General features: G+C 43.3%; 1 protein-coding gene across 1 annotated transcript in view; it reads left to right on the top strand.

The window, feature by feature from the left end:
- Nucleotides 1–7,424: 7,424 nt before the first annotated feature.
- LOC143940911 (mast cell protease 1A-like) overlaps nucleotides 7,425–19,934 on the top strand; it is a 42,214-nt gene continuing 29,704 nt past the window's right edge. The window contains exon 1 of the mRNA XM_077462733.1: nucleotides 7,425–7,544. Coding sequence (XP_077318859.1) covers nucleotides 7,490–7,544 — 55 coding nt within the window. The 5' untranslated portion in view covers nucleotides 7,425–7,489. The remainder of the gene's footprint in view (nucleotides 7,545–19,934) is intronic.

Here is a 19,934-nt window from a genome sequence, read left to right as displayed (position 1 = left end):
TCTCCTGTACATAGTGCCCACCGTCATATCCTCCACACTCCTCTCCTGTACATACTACTCACTGTCATACCCTCCATACTCCTCTCCTATACATAGTGCCCACCGTCATGCCCTCCCTCCACACTCCTCTCCTGAAATTGCTACTTACTGTCCTACTCTCCACACTTCTCTCCTGTACATAGTGCCCACTGTCATACCCTCCACACTCCTGTACATATTGCTCACTGTAATACCCTCCACACTCTTCTCTTATACATAGTGCCCAATGTCATACCCTCTACAATCCTCTGCTGTGCATACTGCCCACTGTCATACCCTTCACACTCCTCTGCTGTACATAGTGCCTTCTGCCATACCCTCTGCACTCCTCTCATGTACATAGTGCCCACTGTTAGACCCTCCACATTCCTCTCCCTCACCTGCACATACTTCCCACTTTTATACCATCCATACTCCTCCCCCATGCCTCTTACCCACAAAAACTGTTCTTTAAAATTATACTGAATATCCTCAATGTTACCAGCTCTAGAACGGGCACACATTTATTAGTTCAACTAAAGGAAATCTCACAGTCCTCATATTTGTTCTGCCCAATTATTAGTACTTATTTAATTTTGTAATTACTATTGTGATGTATAGAGGAACATAAGGGATGCCAGCTACTCTAAATATAGCACTTGTAAAAAAAAGTCCCTGAAAATATTTTTGAAATGTTTACAACTAGGCACTGCCCAAGGGCCACAGTGTCAGTAGGGGGCCCCATGAGAGGCTCCTGTGATTATTAAAGCGGTAGTAAACTTTTCTAACATTACTAATTTTTAGAGGCTAGGTTATGCCATAATGTACAAGTATGCACAGCATATTAGCACATTCCCTGCTTCTCCTCTCAAGACTGTTCCTGCCGACGGTGCTCCCCCTGTATTATTACAAATCCTATTGTTATTGACATTTTAAAATACTCATACTCAAATAGAGACTATACAGTGACTGATTTTTTGCGCCATCTGAGCCCAAATATTTCTCTATTAGGAGATTAGGGTACACTTAAATTGTCAGACTGAGCCCTCCAGTGCTGTGCTGTGATCAATCCGGCAGGGCCCGGGCACTTCCATCTTCATCCGGTCTTCCTTCTGGGTTCTGTGCCTTCAGTCACTTGCCTTGGCCAGGCTGCGTTGATGTCATTCCCACACATGCTCATGTGCATCCTCTTTCTCTCATCCCCCCCTTTCTCTCTCATTCTCCCTCCCTTACCCCTCACACCTCTTTCATCCCCTCTCTCTCTCTCTCATCCTCCCTCTCTCTCTTTAATTTAATTTGTTATAACAAAAAATTGTTTGCATTTTTATTTATTTATTGTTTATAAAAGGCCCCACCAAAATCCTCAGCACCAGGCCCATGATGTTCTTCATCTGGCCCTGACTCTACCATTTTATTAAGGATAAAGAAGGCAAAGTTTTTTCATTGCTTTTGATTGATTGTACTCCAGACATCTCCCATCATGAGAAAATGAGTGAAATTATACGCTATGTCACTGTTGTTAAAGGGAAGGTGACAATAGAAGAGAGCTTTATAGATTTTATTCATACAAAAGAGAAAACTGGAAGTGGTCTAGCCTCAGAAATTATTAACAAGTTAAAAACCGATGGAATTAACCTTAAGGATGCAAGGGGTCAAGGCTATGATAATGCAGCTAACATGGCTGGCAAATACAATGGTGTGCAGGCAAGAATTCTGCAAGAAAATCAACATGCAAGATTTGTTCCATGTGCAGCCCATAGCCTAAACCTGGCAGGGGTACATGCAGCTTCCGTGAGTCCAGAAGTTAAAACCTTTTTCGGAACTGTTCAAAGAATGATTACATTTTTCTCCAGTTCCACATCCCGCTGGGAAACCCTAATGAAGCTTGTAAAGACAACTCTAAAGGGTCATACAGATACTCGATGGTCTTCAAGAGCAAATGCAATAAAAGCTTTATTTACACAGATTACCAATATATGTGAAGCTCTTACGGACATTATAGAAAACTCATCAAATCCCGAATCCTTATCAACATCTGAAAGTCTTCTGCTGCAGGTCAATTATCGTTTTTTGTGTACGCTGTTTGTGTGGAACAGAATCTTAAATCAGGTTGATCGAGTAAACAAAGCTATCCAGGCCAAAGGGATTTACATACTAGAGGCATCTTATATGATTGATAGACATGTGCGATTCGTTTCGCACGAATCTCAAATTCGTATGAATTTCTCAAAATTTGTACGTTCGGGAGGATCCGAAATACGAATTGCCGTGCGTCCGAATTCTGTATGGAATACGAACTTTTGTTTACGAATTCCGGATTTCGGATCAGTTGTCATCGAATCGACGACGTCTTCAAGCGTTTTTTGCGGCGTTTGTTACCGGGATTCGCTGCGTTTTTTACCGCGTTTTTCAGTCATTATGCTTATTATGACTTGCAGAAGACTTCTGTGATAGAAGTCAATGTAAGTTGCCTGAAGACATCAGTGAAGGACTTTCATCCTCTCTGGGCAGGCTGCCAAGAAAAGAACAAAATGATACAATGTTTCTTCTTCAATGGGCTGAACAGTGTGTAGAAGTTCTCAGTTTAACCATTTAAAGACTAAATCTTTTTTGACACTTGTTGCTTACAAGTAAAAATCCAGTATTTTCTGCTAGAAAATCACTCAGAAGCCCCAAAAATTATATATATTTTTTTAGCAGAGACCCTAGGGAATAAAATAGCGGTTGTTGCAATATTTTATGTGACGCGGTATTTGCGCAGAGGTCTTTCAAACGCAAGTTAGCCCTTTTTTTTCGGTCGACCTCTAGGGAGCACTGACATTAGCAGTGTGACATACAGCAATGACACCTGCACCGTGATAGAGTGATCTGACACCAGCACCGTGATAGAGAGCACTGACATCAGCAGCATGACATACAGCAATGACACCTGCACCGTGATATACAGCACTGACACCAGCACCGTGATAGAGAGCACTGACATCAGCAGCGTGACATACAGCAATGACACCTGCACCGTGATATACAGAACTGACACCAGCAGCGTGACATACAGCAATGACACCTGCACCGTGATAGAGTGATCTGACACCAGCACCGTGATAGAGAGCACTGACATCAGCAGCGTGACATAATGCACTGACACCAGCACCGTGATATACAGCACTGACACCTGCACCATAAGCAGCCCCAGGAGGAAGTCAGCATAGCACAGGGATGGTGGGAGCCCCTCATAATAAGCAGCCCCAGGAGGAAGTCAGCACAGCACAGGGATGGTGAACTTTACAAACCTACAGGTCATATTTGCAGCCACAAAATAATTACTAGCTGTGCACACATAGTCCCACCACATGGCCAATGACATAACACATGTATGAGGTGAATCTGGGATCGACAACTATAAGCATTCTTTTTTTATATGTGAAATTCTGAAAATTCAGGAATCTTGTGATAATGGAGGCAAGGGAAGGTGAGAGTAGGCAAAGAAGAGGGTGCAGGAGATGATCACCAGCACCAGCACCGTGATATGGAGCACTGACACCTGCACCGTGATAGAGTGATCTGACACCAGCACCGTGACATAACACATGTATGAGGTGAATCTGGGATCGACAACTACAAGCATTCTTTTTTTATATGTGAAATTCTGAAAATTCAGGAATCTTGAGATAATGGAGGCGAGGGAAGGGGAGGGTAGGCAAAGAAGAGGGTGCAGGAGATGATCACCAGCACCAGCTCTATATCACGGTGCTGGTGCTGGTGATCATCTCCTGCACCCTCTTCTTTGCCTACCCTCACCTTCCCTCACCTCCATTATCTCAAGATTCCAGAATTTTCAGAATTTCACATATAAAAAAAGAATGCTTGTAGTTGTCGATCCCAGATTCACCTCATACATGTGTTATGTCACGGTGCTGGTGTCAGATCACTCTATCACGGTGCAGGTGTCATTGCTGTATGTCACGCTGCTAATGTCAGTGCTTTCTAGAGGTCGACCGAAAAAAAAGGGCTAACTTGCGTTTGAAAGACCTCTGCGCAAATACCGCGTCACATAAAATATTGCAACAACTGCTATTTTATTCCCTAGGGTCTCTGCTAAAAAATATATATATAACATTTCCACCAAAGAGGCAAAGAAAACCTAAAACCAGAGCCTTATAAGAGTCCCAAGATGCTCAGGTCAAGAAGACCATTTTAGAATTGACTTTAACCAGGTTTTTGATGTTCTCATCGCTGACATGACATGGAAGTCACAAACACTAATGGAAACATCCCAGGACTTTGTGTTCCTCTCTGGCCCTGCTCTTGTCACAATGACTGCGACAGAATTACAAAAATCTGCATTTAACTTGGCTTCCAAGTATAACAAAGATCTGGATGGCTTGGAAATCTCTGCTGAGATTGAAAGCTTTAAATTTTTCATTCAATCTATACCATCAAATTTAAAATCTGCAACACCTCTTGAGCTGTGTCAGATAATACACGACTATTCTCTTAATGCATGTTATACAAATATTGAAACAGCATTGAACATTTTTTTGACTCTTCCTGTGACTGTTGCAGCTTGTGAAAGGAGTTTCAGCAGCTGAAAAAAAATAATTACTTACGATAAACCATGGGTCAAGATAGGCTTTCAAACCTCAGCATACTTTCTATTGAGTATGCAACTGCAAAATAAATTAATTTTGATAGTGTCATCAATGATTTTGCTTCTATGAAAGCCAGAAAGGTTTCTTTGTGATTATGTCATAATACAGGCATGCCCCACTTTTAAGTACACAATGGGGTTTATTTACTAAAGATGGAAAGTGCAAAATCAGGCTCAATTCTGCAAAGAAACCAATGAGCTTCTAACCTTGGCTTGTTCAATTAAGCTTTGGTAATAAAACCTGGAAGCTGATTGGTTTCTATGCAACAGTGAGCCTGATTTTGCACTTTACAGCTTTAGTTAATAAACCCCATTGTGTAATTAAAAGTGGGGTATGCCTGTACTAACTTTTTCATAGGGGTATACTTGACTGATGTCTGTTTGTTGTTTTTTTGCACTTTTCATATTTCTATGTTATATGTTTTGCACTTTTATATATTAATATTAACTCTGTTTCTATTGCATTATACGTAATTTAACTTGTATTGTTTTAAATATATTCTTGTTTTGAAACGACAATGGTTCTTTATTAAAAACGGGGGGGGGGGGTCGCAGTTTGCCATCTTCGCCCTGGGCACCAAATGGCCTTGTCCCAGCACTGGTAATGGCCTGCAGGGAGATAGGAAAACCAGCAATTGGGTAGTGTATATTGTGCTGGAGGCACACAACACCCACTAACTCCTGCAGATGCCTGTATGATAGAACACCAGCAATAAAGGGTAGATACAGGTTTATACTGTGCTGGAGCACACAACACCCACTAACTCCTGCATATGGCTGTATTAGAGAACACCAGCAATAAAGGGTAGATACAGGTGTATATTGTGCTGTGCTGGAGGCACACAACACCCACTAACTCCTGCAGATGGCTGTATTAGAGAACACCTGCAATAAAGGGTAGATACAGGTGTATACTGTGCTGTGCTGGAGGCACAGAAACACCCACTAACTCCTGCAGATGGCTGTATTAGAGAACAACAGCAATAAAGGGTAGATACAGGTGTATATTGTGCTGTGCTGGAGGCACACAACACCCACTAACTCCTGCAGATGGCTGTATTAGAGAAAAACAGCAGGGTATATACAGGTGTATATTGTGCTGTGCTGGCACACAACACCCACTAACTCCTGCAGATGGCTGTATTAGAGAACAACAGCAATAAACGGTAGATACATGTGTATACTGCGCTGGAGGCACACAACATCCACTAACTCCTGCAGATGGCTCTATTAGAGAACAGCAATAAAGGGTAGATACATGTGTACACTGCGCTGGAGGCGCACAACACCCACTAACTCCTCCAGATGGCTCTATTAGAGAACAGCAATAAAGGTAGATACAGGTGTATACTGCGCCGGAGGCACACAACACCCACTAAATCCTGCAGATGTCTCTATTAGAGAACAGCAATAAAGGGTAGATACAGGTGTATACTGCGCTGGAGGCACACAACACCCACTAACTCCTGCAGACACCGGAACACTACTCAAGGCACGCTGGTGGCCTTATATAGTGTGGGGCATGTACTAAACCCCCTGAGCTATAATTATGGCTCTCCTTGCTGCCGGCGCTGTGATTGGCCAAGCATGCAGGGTCACAGTGCATGCTTGGCCAATCATGAGCCAGCAATGCACTGCGATGGCGCAGTGCATTGTGGGCTGTGAGCGCCACACGAATTTGGCACGAATGGCCCACAGAGTTCTGGCTTTGCCGAACGGGCGAACAGCCGGTGTTCAACTTGAACACCAAGCTCATCCCTACTCAGAAGTCTTGCTATGAGTCTGGGTTGTCTCAAGGCTCTGCATGTAACTGTTTATTAGGGTGTGCTATAAGTGTTTTGTCCCTTTCTACATGTGCATTTTTTAAATTTTGCTGAAGATTTGTTCAAGTGGTCCTGTTTGACCTGCAGTGTATTAGTGCGCTTGTGTTTTTCTCTTTCATACAGGCTCCTGTATGAAAGAGAATTATACTGTATGTATTGTTCAGGACACCAGGGATGGGTCCCCATTATTTGGGTTGTGGTCCATTCAGGGGGATGACAAAGACAGAAGGAGTACTCAAGCATTCCCACCCATGCATGGTGAGGGGTTCTGGGTTGATCCGGTAGAAAGGAAAGAACTGATTTACAGTTTTCCTACGATTGTTGATTTCTGGTATAGGACCTGGAATTTGGAGGCTCTGAGAGATTTTGGGTGGGAAAGAGCCTCCAGCCCTGATTACAGGTACTTTTGTTAATCCACCTGCAAGATAGAGCTGAACAAGTCAGGAAGCTCTCAGCAGGTGTCTGTGAGGTGTTGAGTGGAACAGTACACAGTTGTGAGAAGGCTGTGGACTCTCTGGCTACTGAAATTCTGCTTGGGCTCCTATGAGCCTTTTACTGGACCCCCAAAGCATGCAGGAACCTTAAACCCAGTTTATACTGGAAGTGAGCTGCAGGTTAGTTTTCTGTATGGACTGTTATGGACTAGGTTATGGACTGTTTTTGTTTGCTATGCTGAAGGAAAGCTTTTTTTGTTGGGCTGTTTTGAACAATAAAAGACAGTTTATTTTCACAAAAGTTGGCTGGCTGGTGATCTGAAACCCCACATTATCACAGTATGTATGCCATATCTATCTATAGTATATCTCAAACACCTCTATGAATGTGTCAACTGCATTCTGGTTAAAAAGGAAACTGAAAAGGGAAGTGATATACTGTAGATGATAACATGTATATTTGCCTTTGCATGTCAAGAGCCCATTTATTGGTTTCATACATTATCTTTCTTTTATTTCACAAGGGCAGAAGAGGAAAAAAACATTTGCTGCAGAAGAAATCCATCATGAGAACTGTCCTTAGCATACTTCTTATTGCAGCTTTTCTACAGACTTGTTTAAGTAAGTTTTCATTTACCTTACCTATAACAGGGAACAGTGCATGTAGAATGTATGGAATATTAGTTTAATTACCAATTTAATGGCTTGTATAGATGGGGAAATACTGCGTGCTTTTAGGTAAATTTGGCTTAACTCCTTCTGTGTCTTACTTCCTTATATGCCATGTAGGATAACTAAACCCAAGAATAGGGATGAGCTTCGAGTTCGAGTCAAACTCATGTTCGCCTCAAACATTGCCTGTTCGCCCGTTCGCCCAAAAGCGAACAATTTGGGGTGTTCGCGGCAAATTCGAAAAGCCGCGGAACACCCTGTAAAAGTCAATGGGACAAATCTAAAGTGCTCATTTTAAAGTCTTATATGCAAGTTATTGTCATAAAAAGTGTTTGGGGGACCTGGGTCCTGCCCCAGGGGACATGTATCAATGCAAAAAAAAGTTTTAAAAACTGTAGTTTTTTTCAGGAGCAGTGATTTTAATAATGCTTAAAGTGAAACAATAAATGTATAATATTCCTTTAAATTTCATACCTGGGGGGTGTGTATAGTATGCCTGTAAAGGGATGCATGTTTCCCGTGCTTAGAACTGCCCCTGCACAAAGTGTCATTTCTGCAGGAAAAAAAGTAATTTAAAAGCACTCACGGCTATAATGAATTGTCAGCTCCCCATAATACAGAGAACAGTCATTAAGTCATTGATAAAAAAAAAAATGCGTGGAGATCCTCCCAAATTCAATTACCAGGCCCTTCAGGTCTGGTATGGATATTAAATGGAAAAAAAATTTGGGGTTCCCCCCAAATATCCATACCAGACCCTTTATCCGAGCACGCATCCTGGCAGGCCGCAGAAAAAGAGGGGGGGACAGGAGAGCGCCCCCCTCCTGAACCGTACCAGGCCACATGCCCTCAACATTGGGAGGATGCTTTGAGGGTCTGTGACTCATCAAAGCACCATGTTCAGAATCTATCAAGGGGACCCCCAGATCCCGGCTCCCCCCCGTTTGAAATGGTAACAGGTACATTGTACCCCTACCATTTCACAAAGAAAGTGTACATTTTTTTTTAAAAAGACACAGACACAGTTGGGATACGTCCTTTATTAAAAATAAAAAAAATATTCCAGCGGTGGTAATCTTGCTATCCAGTGATGGGTGATCTCTTCTCCGCGGTCCAGCATTGGTTGGTTGATCTCTCCCGATGACGTCCAGCACTGCGCCTCCTGTCTCCACCGGAGACAATGCGGGAATCCCAGCAGCCTGACAGATCTTAGCTGAGGAGGATGGGGCCACCCATCACCTGACCCGCCCCCCCCTCTGACGCAAGGGGAAACCCGGGCTTCCCCAGTGATGTACGGGTGACCCTGCTCCCTCTGATGTAACGCAGGTTTCTGTTATATCAGATGGGGCGGATCACCCGCACGTCACTGGGGAAGCCCGGGTTTCCCCTTGCGTCAGAGGAGGGCGGGGTCAGGTGACGGGTGGCCCCGTCCTCGTCAGGCTGCCGGGATTCCCGCAGTGTCTCCAGTGGAGACAGGATGCGATGCGCTGGACCATCGGGAGAGATCACCCATCGCTGGACCCCGGAGAAGAGATCACCCATCGCTATACCCCAGAGAGGTGATCAGCCATCGCAGGATACCAAGAGTGGATTACCACCACTGGAATCTTTTTTATATATTTTTTATTTTTAATAAAGGACTTATCCCAACAGTGTGTCTTTTTTAACAATTTTTTACACTTTCTTTGTGAAATGGTAGGGGTACAATGTACTCGTTTCCATTTCAAACAGGGGGGCGGGATCTGGGGGTCCCCTTGTTAAAGGGGACTTCCAGATTCTGATAAGCCCCCCGCCTGCAGACCCCCACAACCACGGCCAGGGTTGTGGGGATGAGGCCCTTTTCCCCATCAACATGGGGACATGGTGCTTTGAAGGGTGACAGACTCCCAAAGCACCCTCCCAATGTTGAGGGCATGTGGCCTGGTACGGTTCAGGAGGGGGGCTGCTCTCTCATCCCCCCTCTTTTCCTCCGGCCTGCCAGGTTGCGTGCTCGGAAAAAGGGTCTGGTATGGATATTTGGGGGGAACCCTACGTCATTTTTTTTTTATTTGACGCGGGGTTCCCCTTAATATCCATACCAGACCTGAAGGGCCTGGTAATTGAATTTTGGAGAACCCCACGCATTTTTTATTTATTTATTTTTTTATCAATGACCTTCAATGATTGTTCTCTGTATTACGGGGAGCCGACAATTCATTATAGCCCCGAGTGCTTTTAAATGACTTTTTTCCCTGCAGAAATGACACTTTGTGCAGGGACAGTTCCGGGAAACATGCGCCCCTTTGCAGGCATACTATACACCCCCCCCCCCCCCCGTACAAAATTTAAAGGAATATTACAGTTTTATTGTTTCACTTTAAGCATTATTAAAATTACTGCTCCCGAAAAAACTGCAATTTTTAGACCTTTTTTTTTGCATTGATACATGTCCCCTGGGGCAGGACCCAGGTCCCCAAACCCTTTTTAGGACAATAACTTGCATATTAGCCTTTAAAATTAGCACTTTTGATTTTTAACGTTCGAGTACCATAGACTTTAATAGGGTTCTAAAGTTCACACGAATTTTAGGTCTGTTCGCAGTTTCTGGTCCTAACCGAACTGTGGGGGTGTTCGGCTCATCCCTACCCAAGAACAAAAATGCAATATACTGCAGCTTACAGGCCCTTGATGTGGTGGCTGCATTCGTTTTTTTTTTTTGTTCAAGCAAATAAAACTTTCAGCAAATATAGAAAATACCTGTTAATTTGGCCAGAAATGCAGTGCTCTTTTCAATTCCTATGAGCTGCACCAAAGAATATCTTCCTTCCTAGCTATCTTTGTAAGCCACCAATTAGCCTTCTCCCCATGTACTGGAGATGAAGAGCTATGGACAGGTTTGTAGTTTATATCAGGTGAACAGCCTGGGGTGACAGCAATAGATACAGTGGAGAATAGCCACCCAAGTGTAATGCCAGAATTTTGGTCGGAAAAAGCTCTGATGGTTTTCCCAATGGAATTCTGATGGGATTTTGCTCAAGCTGTCTTGCCTACACACACAAGTTTTCTGAACTTTCGACTGTCAAGAATGCAGTGACATACAACGCTACAATGAGCCGAGAAAATGAAGTTCAATACTTCCAAGCATGCGTCGGAATTTTGCACGTCGGAATTAGTACAGACGATTGAAATTTACAAACGGAACTTTTTCCAACTAAAAAATTGAGAACATGCTCTCAATCTTTTACTGGCCAAAATTCCGCCAGCAAAAGTCCAATAGAGCATACACACTCTCACATTTTCCGATCAAAAGCTCTCATCTGTCTTTTGCGGGCTGAATTTCCGACCGTGTGTACAAGGCATAAAAGTTACAGGATTGCTAGGTGAAAATAAAGCAAAAGAAGATAGAAAAAAAGAAAACAAATGCAATCACCACATCTAAGGACCGGTAAGCTGAAACATATTACATTTTTGGTTTTGGACTAAAATGCACTGCTTTTGCATTCCTGTTGACTTGTATTAGGGAAAACCAGTCCAAGTACAAGCACATGCCTATGTATGTAAACCTTTAAGGATTTTGTGAAACTCTTATATGAATCAGCCCAATGGGAAAATGTTATTAGAAGTGTATGCACTTCACCACTACTTTATATGTTATTTTAAGACTGTTATAAGGGATACATGTCCATATTAAATATATTGTATAACTATTTAGAATGTTGTATAGCATCCTATACTGTGGGGCAAAAAAGTATTTAGTCAGCCACCAATTGTGCAAGTTCTCCCACTTAAAAAGATGAGAGAAGCCTGTAATTGTCATCATAGGTATACCTCAACTATGAAAGACAAAATGTGGAAACAAATCCAGACAATCATATTGTTTGTCTGATTTTTGAAAGAATTTATTTGCAAATGATGGTGAAAAATAAGTATTTGGTCACCTACAAACAAGCAAGATTTCTGTATCTTCTTCTTTATCCACTTGACCACTGGGCACTTATGCACCCTTAATAACCAGACCAATTTTCAGCTTTTGGTGCTCTCACATTTTGAATGACAATTACTCAGTCATGCAACACTGTACCCATATGACATTTTTTCCTTTTTTTCACACAAATGGAGCTTTCTTTTGGTGGTATTTAATCACCACTGGGTTTTTTATTTTTTGTGCTATAAAAGAAAAAATACCGAACATTCTGTAAAAAAAATTATTTTTCTTCGTTTCTGTTATAAAATGTAGCATATTAGTAATTTTTCTTTATAAATTTTGGCCAAAATTTATACTACTACATATCTTGGGTAAAAATAAGTACAAATTGGTGGATATTATTTGGTCTTTGTGAAAGGTATAGAGTCCACAAGCTATGGTGCCAATATCTGAAAATTGATCACACCCGAAAGACTGACGGCCTATTTCAATTCTTGAGGCCCTGACATGACATGCCAGAAAAGTACAAATACCCCCCAAATGATCCCTTTTTGGAAATAAGACATTCCAAGGTATTAAGTAAGAGGCATGATGAGTTTTTTGAAGTTGTCATTTTTTCCTACAATCCTTTGCAAAACCAAGATTTTATTTTTTATTTTATTTTTTCACAAAATTGTCATATTATCAGTTTATTTCTCACACAGCATATGCATACCACAAATTACACCCCAAAACACATTCTGCTATTACTTCCGAGTATGGCAATACCACATGTGTGAGACTTTTACACAGTGTGGCCACATACAGAGGCCCAACATGCAGGGAGCGCCATGAGGCGTTCTGGAGCACCCAGGCCAATTCTGACATTTCTCTCCTACATGTAAAAATCATCATTTATTTGCTAGAAAATTACATAGAACCCCAAAACATTATAATGTTTTTTTTTAGCAAAGACCCTAGAGAATACAATGGTGGTTGTTGCAACTTTTTATCACGCACGGTATTTGTGCAGCAATTTTTCGAACACATTTTTTTTGGAAAAAAAATAGCTTTGTGCTTTAAAAAACAAAAAAAAACAGTAAAGTTAGCCCAATGTTTTTGCACAATGTGAAAGATGAAGTTACGCTGAGTAACTTCATCTTTCACATTACGCTGTATATTCTGTGCCCAAGACCTTAATATAAGTGGTTTGATATGTTGCAATATTGTCAACGTTTTAAAATTATTTTAAATGCCCTATTAAAGCATATGTGAACCGAACCCTTACCTTGTAAAACAACAAACAACAACAAAAAATATTTTTGCGTTGTGTAGATAAACAAACATTACAAATACCTTTTGTTTTTTGTACAAGTGATTTACACAATCTCTGTTCTCAGCTGCATAAGAGGCTTGGAGAGGTTGAGAAAAAGCAGTACACCGATCTTCCCAGTGTATGGCTGTGCAGGAGGGTATGTCAGCACAGTTTTGGCCATTGTCGGTCAGGCAGGCTGTGCTCCCAGCACATCAAGAAAACTGACCACGCTGGGAAGGATGTGCTCTCATGCCTGGTGTAGTCGATTTGCAATAGGAAAGTAGGGGGACTGGCAGAATCATCAGGGATTTCACATAAAGGAAGCAATACAAAGAAACAAGATACTTTTTAACACAAGTACATGGTACATCAGACCAGGGGCGGATCCAGAGTCTAGTCTCGTGAGGGGCACTGCTAGAAAATATGTTTTTTGGGGGACAATTTATCATGGAAATGGCTGGTATTGGCGCTTCAATCATCACAGCACCATGGTTGTTATGATGTCATGATGATTGAAGCGCATAATTTCTATTATTACATTGTAATATAAAATTAAATGGTTCAACTCACCATAATGCAGAATCAGTGGGAGCCCTGAGGGTGTCACTTGCCACGTCGCCTGCCACCAAATGCGGATTGTCACTTGCCACGTCACTTGCCACACACTGCGGATTGTCACTTGCCACGTCACTTGTCACCAAATGCGGATTGTCACTTGCCACGTCACCTGCCACACATTGTGGATTGTCACTTGCCACGTCACCTGCCACACATTGCGGATTGTCACTTGCCACACATTGCGGATTGTCACTTGACACGTCGCCTGCCACACATAGCGGATTGTCACTTGCCACGTCACCTGCCACACATTACGGATTGTTTACTTGCCACGTTGCCTGCCATGCATTGCAGATTGTCACCTACTGTGTCACTTTGCTGCTAAGGTGGTCTTTTGCTGTGTCCCAGAGTGAAGTTAGGCAGCAGAGAGATGATGTAATCTCTCTGCTTCCCACGGCTTCCCGCACATTGAGGGTGGAACTGCAGGGATGCAGGGCAGTGGGAGATGATGTCATGATGCCCACTGGCTTCCTGATTGGCCAGAATCCCGCTTAAACACTGAGCTGCCCAGCTGACCCCCTCTCTCACCCGCCTACTCACCGACCTAGCCGCTCACACTGTCACCCGCGGAACCGCCTGCGCTATCACCCGCGGAGCCACCCGCATTCTCGGAGGGGGCAATTGCCCCGTTCCCCCCCCCCCCTCCAGATCCACCCCTGCATCAGACACATATCAGGAATCTGAAACATTGTGGTAACATGTTCTTTAAGTTTGAGCTGCTGACTCTTAACACAGCTCTTGGACAACCATGGGTACAGCAGACTTAGTATTAGACACATGCACTACATTACCAAAATTTTTGGGACGTCTGCCTTTACACACACCTGAACTTTAATGGCATCCTAGTCTTAGTCCATAGGGTTCAATATTGAGGTGGCCCACCTTTTGCAGCTATAGCAGCTTCAACTTTTCTAGGAAGGCTGTTAACAAGGTAGAGTGTGTCTATGTTTTTTTTAACCATTCTTCCAGAAGTGCATTAATGAGGTCAGGCACTGATGTGGACGAGAAGGCTTGGCTCGCAATCTCCACTCTAATTAGTCCCAAACGTGTTTTATCAGGTTAAGGTTAGGACTCTGTGCAGGCCAGTCAAGTTCCTCCACCCAAAACTCGCACATCCATGTCTTTATTGACCATCCTTTGTGCTCTGGTGCACAGTTAGGCTCGGTTCACACAGGGGGCGACACGACTTGCCGCGCCGCGACCTGCCGCAACCTCAGCGGCGACTTGCAAACGACTTCTGTATAGAAGTCAATGCAAGTCGCCCGAGGTCGCCCAAAAGTAGTACAGGAACCTTTTTTCTAAGTCGGAGCGACTCGAGTCGCTCCTCTTAGAACGGTTCCGTAGTACAGAACGGGGGCGACTTGTCAGGTCGCGGCGCGGCAAGTCGTGTCGCCCCCTGTGTGAACCGAGCCTTAGTTAGTTTGTTTACTTTATTTCGAACATGTAAAAAAACAAAAACAAACAAACATCCAAAATAAAAGAAGTAGTCATTCAGTAGTAGACAATCACGAAAAAAAATAGCTACAAGAGATGACAAAAAAAACTATATAAAAAAAAAAATTTTGTTTAAATATACAATAAGGAATGGGAAGAAGTACAAACATATCTAATCCCACCCATTCTCCATAATTAATAATAAACTATTCAATATCCCAAGACTATAAAGTACACCTCTTCAATTGCTTGGTAACACAAATTGCTAATCAGCCAATCACATGGCAGCAATTCAATTCATTTAAGCATCTAGACGTGGTGAAGATGACTTGCTGAAGTTCAAACTGAGCATCAGAACGGGGAAGAAAGGGGATTTAAAGAGGAAGTAAACCCTGATGGGTTTATTTCCTCTTTGTCTCCCTGTAAAGGTAAAGCATAATTATGTGTCACTTACCTGACACAGGAGCCAGCGATGTCGCCGCTGTCCCCTGTAGCTCAGAGTGTCCATCTTCTTCCGGGTATCGCTGCTCCAGCCACTCACAGCGCCAGAGCAGCGATGATGTCACTCCCGCGCATGGGAGCCGCCGCTAACGGCATATCGCCATTAGCAACAGCACACTCAGTGGCATGCGCCGTAGACAGCGGTGACTGTCTTTTTGTAAATATCTTCTAAACCATGTAGGTTTAGGAGATATTTCTTGGACCTACAGGTAAGCCTTAATCTAGGCTTACCTGTAGGTCAAAGTGGTTTGCAAGCGTTTACAACCACTTTAAGTGACTTTGAGCATGGCATGGTTGTTGGTGCCAGATGGACTGGTCTGAGTATTTAAAAAAAACTGCTGATCTACTGGGATTTTCATGCACATCCATTTCTAGGGTTTACAGAGAATGGTCCGATTAAGAGAAAATATCCAGTGAGCGGCAGTTGTGTGGACAAAAAGGCCTTGTTGATGTCAGAGGTCAGAGGAGAATGGGTAGACTGGTTTGAGATGATAGAAACAGTAACTCAAATAACCACTTGTTACAACCAAGGTATGCAGAATACCATCTCTGAATGTACAACTCATAAAATCTTGAAGCAGATGGACTACAGCAGCAGAAGACAGCACTGGAGCCACTCCTGTCAGCTAAGAACAGGAAACTGAGGCTACAATTCACACAGGCTCACCAAAATTGGACATCAGAAGATTGGAAAAATGTTGACTGGTCTGATGAGTCCTGAGTTTAGCTGCGAGATTCAAATGTTAGGGTCAGAATTTGGTGTAAACAACATAAAAGCATGGGTCCATCCTGCCTTGTATCAATAGTTCAGGCTGGTGGTTGGTGTAATCAGGGCCGGTGCTAGACTATTTTGCGCCCTAGGCGAAACCAGCTACTTGCGCCCCCCAAAAAAAAAATCGAAAATGAATTCAATAGTTTTAGCACCAGAACTCCTTGTGGAGGGATGAGCCAGGTGGACAGGAGGGGGGGTGCAGCCAGGTGGAGGGATGAAGTCAGGTGGACAGGAGGGGGGGTGCAGCCAGGTGGAGGGATGAAGTCAGGTGTAGGGATGAGTCAGGTGGACAGGAGGGGGTGCAGCCAGGTGGAGGGATGAGCCAGGTGGACAGGAGGGGGTGCAGCCAGGTGGAGGGATGAGCCAGGTGGACAGGAGGTGGGTGCAGCCAGGTGGAGGGATGAGCCAGGTGGACAGGAGGTGGGTGCAGCCAGGTGGAGGGATGAGCCAGGTGGACAGGAGGGGGGTGCAGCCAGGTGGAGGGATGAGCCAAGTGGACAGGAGGGGGTGCAGCCAAGTGGAGGGATGAGCCAGGTGGACAGGAGGGGGTGCAGCCAGATGAGCCAGGTGGACGGGAGGGGGTGCAGCCAGGTAGAGGGATGGAGTCAGGAGGAGTGATGAGCCAGGAGGTGGGTGCAGAAAGGTGGGGGGAGACACACACACACCAGTGATAAGGTCTGACTTGGGGCCCTCATCCCCAGCGCTTCCCCCCACCACCTGACAAGTTCTTACCTTGGGGCACTTCCTTCCAGCTCACTCCACATGTCAGGCAGTGGGCGTCGGTCGTCATCACCAGTCCCAGGATCCTGCACGGGGAACCTCCTCCAGCTCCTCCTCGTTCAGATCAGCTGATCATTCGGTTCCACCACCGAGCTCCGGCGGTCCCGGTGAGGCTGGTTAAGCAGGGCGAGCTGCAGGAGCAGCTTTGCTTAGGATCCTCCAGCTCCAGGACAAGTGTCCCGGCGGCCTCGGCCCAGTGAGTGTCCCATGGCCAGTCCGGGCCTGGGTGGATCCATCCTGGCTTTCTCTCTCTGTGCACAATGCCACCCGCCCTGCTCCTCCAATGGCTGCACATCACCAAGGGAGGAAGGCGGGGCGGGCAGAGAGCTGTAACATTGGCATGGTCGCCTTTGGCTCAGGGGAATGGGGGGGATCTGCCTGCATATTCTCCCCGCCCAGCGACTCTGCGGCCGCCAGATAGAACCACCTCTGGTTACATTCCGCACCGCACCAGCCACCACCCGCCAAGTCGGAATCTGATATTCCTGAGGGGACCCAGCGGCTATGGTTGCGCCCCTAGGTGGCAGTGCGCCCTAGGCAGCTGCCTAGTTTGCCTAGTGGGAGCGCCGGCCCTGGGTGTAATGGTGTGGGGGATATTTTCTTGGCACACTTTGGGCCCCTTAGTACCAATTCAGCATCAATCAAACACCACGACCTACTGGAGTATTGTTGCTGACCATGTCCTTCCCTTTATGACTGCAGCAGAATAATGCACCATGTCACAAAGCTCAAATCATCTCACCACTGGTTTCTTGAACATGAAAATTAGATCACTGTACTCTAATGGCCTCCACAGTCACCAGATCTCAATCCAATAGAGCACCTTTGGGATGTGGTGGAAGATTTGCATCATGGATGTGCAGCCGACAAATCTGCAGCAACTGCGTGATGCTATCATATCAATATGAACTAAAATCTCTGCGGAATGTTTCCAACACCTTCTTGAATCCATTCCACGAATAATTAAGGCAGTTCTGAAGGCAAAATTGGGTCCAACCCGGCACTAGTAAGGTGTACTTAAAAAAGTGGCCAGTGAGTGTATAGGCATACATACATGCACACACACACACACCCAAACAAAACTAACAAAAAAACAATCCCAATATTAATAAACAAACAATAAACACACAATAATAATTCAAACACCTTCATTCTTATACCTCAAAAAAATATTTCTTTATACGTTTTTTTAAACTGGTTTATGCTAATGCCCCATACACATGATCGGACTTTCCGCCAACAAATGTTTGAGAGCAGGTTCTCAAATTTTCCGATCGTGTGTACTTGGCATTAGTTGGGCTCCACATTGAAACTGTTCTACAGTTTCACTCCACAAATAAAAATACAGAGGCTTTTCCTAGTTGTGCGCACAGTCAGTCTTAAAATTAAAAATTCCCCTTAGATTATAATTTACGTTCCTTGCAATAAATAGTTTTTGTATATTTCCTGGTAATAAATCGTTTTTTGATTTAAATATTATTTGTGCAGTCTGTAGTTGCACCACATTCTTGAATTTTAGGAGTTTGAACTGTAATGGCCCCGTACACACGATCGGATTTTTCGACAACAAAACAAAATTTTTTCTCCCACAGGATGTTGGCTCAAAATTGTCTTACATACACACGGTCACACAAATGTTGGCCCAAAATTTCCGAACGTGAGAACGTGGTGACGTACAAGACGTACGACAAGCGAAGAAAAGGGACGTTCAATAGATAGTGCGGTTCCTTCTCCTTTATTCCGAGCATGCGTGGACTTTTTTGCGACGGACTTGTGTACACACGATTAGAATTTCCGACAACAAAGTGAAGTTGTCGGAAAATTTGAGAACCTGCTCTCAAACATTTGTGTGCGGAAATTCTGACAGCAAATGTTCGATGGAGCATACATACGGTCAGACTTTCTGACAACAAGCTCACATCCAACATTTCCTGTCGGAAGGTGCGACCGTGTGTACAGGGCATAAGAATAATGAGTTAGTGAGATCCCTACATCCTGCCCCATAAATAATCTGTATTGCTTTCTTTTGTAGTATGATCATTGGATATTATTCTAGTTATAAATTTTGCCCCAAACCTCTGCAAAATAATTGCGATATGGCAGAACTATTGAACAATATAAGATAAAGAGGGATTTAAAATCCAGAACATGTCTTACTTTATTTTAAACTGCTATACTTTTGGATACTTTGGATTGCACATGCTTAATATGTGATTTCCAACAGATTTGGTCATCTATTATCACCCCGAGAAATTATATTTCATTAACTTTTTTGATATTAACCTCTTTCATCTGAATATCTATTTGTGAGTTAATTCTGCAGTTCCCAAAAGTTTTTTTGCTGCATACACAAGACCGTTTTCTCAGGAATAAACTCTGACGTTTTTTTCCAATGGAGTTCCACTCAAGCCTGTGTAGGATAATAGGAATAACTTTAATGGAAAAAAATAAAATTAAAAAAAAAAAGAAAAGAAAAAATAATATATATATATATATATATATATATATATATATATATATATATATATATATATATATTCCATTATAGTTATTCCTATTATCCTAAGAAGTGATGAATTAACTTCTGCATCCTTAGTTCTCTGTGCCATGAATTCTCTGTATACTGTATTTTTCTTTTTACAGGCATTTTTTAAAAGCTTTGTAATCCAAGGATGATCAATATATTTAAATGTCCTGTACATTGTTTTTCTATAGGACAATTTTTATCATATAATTTTTTAAATATACTTAAAGCAGACCTTTGGTCATTTTTCAACTTTCCTTCTATTACATTTTCTGCCCTTGTTGTTTTAACTTTGGATAGTAAAACATTATTTTTTTCTGCCAGTAAATACTTTATACAGCCCACTTCCTGTTTTTTGTCTGGTCATTAGCCTAGGCCAAGGGTGCCCAAACTTTTTTCAAAGAGGGCCAGATTTGATGAAGTGAACATGCGTGAGGGCCGACCATTTTGCCTGACATACTTTGGTCTAAGTGTGTATGAGCACGAATACACTGCCCAAAAATAATTCTCTT

Source organism: Lithobates pipiens, unplaced genomic scaffold (assembly GCF_037356315.1).
Source record: "Lithobates pipiens isolate NorthernLeopardFrog02 unplaced genomic scaffold, aLitPip1_a1.2 Scaffold_3, whole genome shotgun sequence".
NCBI classification, from domain to species: Eukaryota; Metazoa; Chordata; class Amphibia; order Anura; family Ranidae; genus Lithobates; species Lithobates pipiens.
This window is presented reverse-complemented; position numbering and strand designations above follow the sequence as displayed.